Source organism: Buceros rhinoceros, unplaced genomic scaffold (assembly GCF_000710305.1).
Source record: "Buceros rhinoceros silvestris isolate BGI_N320 unplaced genomic scaffold, ASM71030v1 scaffold19366, whole genome shotgun sequence".
Classification (NCBI taxonomy): domain Eukaryota; kingdom Metazoa; phylum Chordata; class Aves; order Bucerotiformes; family Bucerotidae; genus Buceros; species Buceros rhinoceros.
The window spans coordinates 82,511-86,226 of record NW_010418376.1 but is presented as its reverse complement, the minus strand read 5'-3'; the positions used below and the strand labels follow the sequence as shown (position 1 = coordinate 86,226).

The 3,716-nt window shown below is 35.0% G+C and overlaps 1 protein-coding gene across 4 annotated transcripts in view; it reads left to right on the top strand.

Moving 5' to 3' along the window:
• Positions 1 to 3,716, top strand: part of PTBP2 (polypyrimidine tract binding protein 2) — a 26,727-nt gene that overhangs the window by 316 nt on the left and 22,695 nt on the right. For 3 of the 4 annotated variants that reach the window (XM_010138527.1, XM_010138526.1, XM_010138524.1), the window contains exons 1-2: positions 2,143 to 2,316; positions 2,721 to 2,864. In XM_010138527.1, the coding sequence (XP_010136829.1) occupies positions 2,185 to 2,316; positions 2,721 to 2,864 (276 nt within the window). In that variant the 5' untranslated portion in view covers positions 2,143 to 2,184. Of the gene's footprint in view, positions 1 to 2,142; positions 2,317 to 2,720; positions 2,865 to 3,716 lie in introns of those variants that run through there. The other variant, XM_010138523.1, reaches the window with a different exon arrangement.

The following is a 3,716-nucleotide window of genomic DNA, read 5'->3' as shown; positions in this document are numbered from 1 at the left end:
GGGGGTTTTTTTTTTTTTGGGGGGCGGTGTGTGTAGGGGGGGAAGGGACGGGGTAGGGGGGGTGTGTAGGTGGGGCAGGTTTTAGAGTTAAGGAGTGACCTGCCTCTAAGGCATAGTATTTTTAGCTAAGAAAATTTGTGTACTTTATATTTATAAGGAAATACAGTTAAAGTGAAAGGTAGAAACATTCAAATTAGAATGAAGATAGGTAGCTTTTAGAAAAAGATAGAGGGAGTGATGGCTGTGTAGATTTATCCTTTTCCTTTAATTCCTTGAATGGAAGTATGGAGAATGACCTTGTTCTTGAAAAAGGAAAAACTATATGCATAGGTTTGGTCAGAGATCCCGAATTTGCCAGTTTCCTAAGTAGCATTGAAAAGGTAGTTAAATGTACCTGCTTTAGCTTTTCAAATCTAAATATGGAGTGTGGATGTTCTTCACTTGTAGAAATAAAAGTCATAAAATTTCATTCTGTGTCTTTAATCTTGAGTAAAGTGTTAGGCAAACTGGGTTAAGAACTTGAATTCTTGATTATGATTTAGGTATACCTGTAGCAAAACTTTCTGTGCTCAAGGTGGTCATAAATGAATGCAAGATTTTTATGCAGGGAATCAGATTAGGTGTTAACGACTTTCCCAGCACAAGTTCAGGATTATATTCTGTAGTTACAGCTGTGTGATAATTGAGGGCTTCTTTATTCTCTTCCCTTTGGAAATTGCAATCATGAACTTTCTTATGGAGACGAAGCTTTTGGAGGATTTCACATACATAAATGCTTCCTATTGATTCCCCCCAACCCCGTTTATTGTTTCTACTTTTCTAGTGAGTAAATAAAATTAGTCTTGTCCATAATTATTTTTTAAAAAATAATCTTTGGCATAAGCCTTCGACCCATGGATATAAACCCCCAATAATTACAGGTGTTTTTCTGCTAGTCGCAATTTATGTGTTTTTTTGGAAAAACAGGTAGTTACTGAAGTGCTTTTCTAACGCAGAATTAAAGGTTGAATAGTTCACATGCCAGCTTGCATGTTTTATAGACGAGTGGAGAAGAGGAAGTCTTAACTCTTGCTTCTTTCATATGCATTCTGATTTCCAGCATTGATTTATTCGTTAATATCCGTATATCTTATGACATTGGTTTTGTTAGCTCTTGACTCTTTCTCGTGTCTACTTCACTGATACCTTTGTAGGCAACAGTTGTATTACCTTTTAACCAAAATAAGTATTTTTTTTCCTGGCCTTCTTTCCAAAGCAAGACTTCTTCCATCCAGCTGGCTAGCTCCTTATTGCATATATTAAAGAAAAAGGAACTTGAGCTGGAATTTTACTGTACAAGAATTCTGCACAATGTTCTGAATAGTATCTTTCTTTGTACATCAATGTTAATGCCTTCCTGCTTCTTCTTGGAAAGTTGTGCCTGGCTTTCTCTCTTTTTGTTCCCCCCCCTCCCCATTCATGTTGGCTGCATCATTTTATTAGTTGTTTTTCCCTTTTCTGTGGGTGAGCTTGTAGTTCATAATGTATGTTTTTGTACTTTGTCCTTAAATTCTGAGCTTGTGGATTTCGTGAGACTTTTGTGATGTCAGTCCTCTGGGTCATTCCCTTTATCCATTGTGGACTTTCTCAGCGTTAATAATGCTTCCTGTCTTGCTTTGATACTTTTTTACTTTTTGTGCCTGGTTTCTAAGTGCAAACAATCCTTAAAACTTTCCTTTAGCAGCTCTTTTAGTAACTATGCGCCACCATTCTTCTCCCTTCAGAAGAATTCTGTGTAACCTCTAATTGTTTTTCTAAATGTACTTTAAAGTTCTTAGGCGAGCCCTTCTGAGTCATAATTAATATTCTTACATGGTATTATATGGGATACTTCAAATTCTTTTCGTCTCACTTTCAGTGATGTGGTTTTTGTCTTGTTTAGAAAGTTAGTTATCACAGAGAGCTATTGAGTTAGCCTTTAACAGTCCACCTTTCATTAAACTACGTAACGTTTGTCTTTTCAGAACTTGTTCTGAACCTTTTGAGTTTTATTTATATCAGGCTAAGAGATGGCTTAAATATTTCATATTTATAATTAAAAGCATTTTTAATAAAGCACGAATATCAATAAACTTCTCAAATAGAATCCGAATATGTCTTTCAGCCAATGGTAATGACAACAAGAAATTCAAAGTTGACGATAAAATGGATGGGGCTCCTTCTCGTGTTCTTCATATCAGGAAATTGCCTGGGGAAGTGACTGAAACAGAAGTTATTGCTTTAGGTTTACCTTTTGGTAAGGTAACCAACATCCTGATGCTAAAAGGGAAAAATCAGGTAATTTGTTGCTGGTTTTTACTATGCTTACTTTCTAATTTTAAAATATGCTGTTAAAATGCTATTGAAATAAGTCATGTAACAATAAGTATTTAAAAATAAAGAGCCTTTGTTCCTTTTAATTTTTTTATGAACGTGCACTGTCTTTTAGTAAATTTGGGGGGGGAACAGGGGGTGGTTGGCAGCTACATAAAAGAAAGTTAGCTGTAAGATAAATATTTAGTCCTGCACCTTCACGGATTAATTTTGGGAGACATAGCCTAGCACATAAAATTGATATGTAGGGGATGATGTCTTCTGAAGACTGATATTTATTAAAATCAAACCTTTAATTGTTTTTTATATGCTGCCAATATGAAGAGTAGCTGCTTTATGAATACTGAACATTAACTGTTTACTCACAGGCATTTTTGGAACTTGCTACTGAAGAAGCAGCTATCACTATGGTTAACTACTACTCTGCTGTGACACCTCATCTTCGTAACCAACCTATCTATATCCAGTATTCAAATCATAAAGAACTAAAGACTGATAACACACTTAACCAGGTATATTTGCTGTTATGTAGTATTGCAAATACAGACAGTGGAAGATGAGGGATGGCATGTATTCTTGACTCATGTGGCGTATGTTGAAATTGTTTGGTTTCGGACACATTCTAACACTGCTCTAGTCTTACCTATGATCATTCTGTTCTGTGAAATTGAAGGGGATTTTGTTTCTGTGTGATCTTTCCATGACAATTTTCTTAATGTTTCCTTGATGTAAAAAGAAAACAATTCTGAAGTGTCTTTCAACTTCAAATTTTTTTGTAAAATAAGGTTTCAACTTAGTTTAGAGACAGTGAGGTAAAAAATTAACTGTCTGACAGCAGAGATTCTAATGCCAATTTGAATTTGCTTCTGGAGAAGAGTTCCTTAATGATCACTTTAGGAACAAATATATTTAATGAAGAAAGGTTTGCTTTTGCCTCTGCAGAACCTATTTCATGATAAATAGAGATACATGCCTGTTTTCATAGGAAAACTAGCCAATGTAACATGGTCATTTTGTACAAATGATAGGGGGAGAAAAGAGACTTCAAATTACCGTAAGTCACGTGATTACTTTAAGCCTAATTTTTACGTTCTCTTTTTGATAGTACAAATGACAGTGTAAGTACAGTTACAGTTTGTTTGTTGTGTCCTGTCATGCTTAAGGTATGTAAATAGAAATGTTATAGCATTTAAAAATGATTTCAAGGTAATTCCTTGAAAAACATCATGGTTCAGATCAAGTATAGTGTACATTTTCTGTTGATTTTCTTTTTTTTAACCTTCCAGTTCCTTATGGTAGTTTTGATAGTCTGCTAAAGGTACTTTCTAAAAATAGAAAATCTCTACCACCCCCACCTCCCCCAA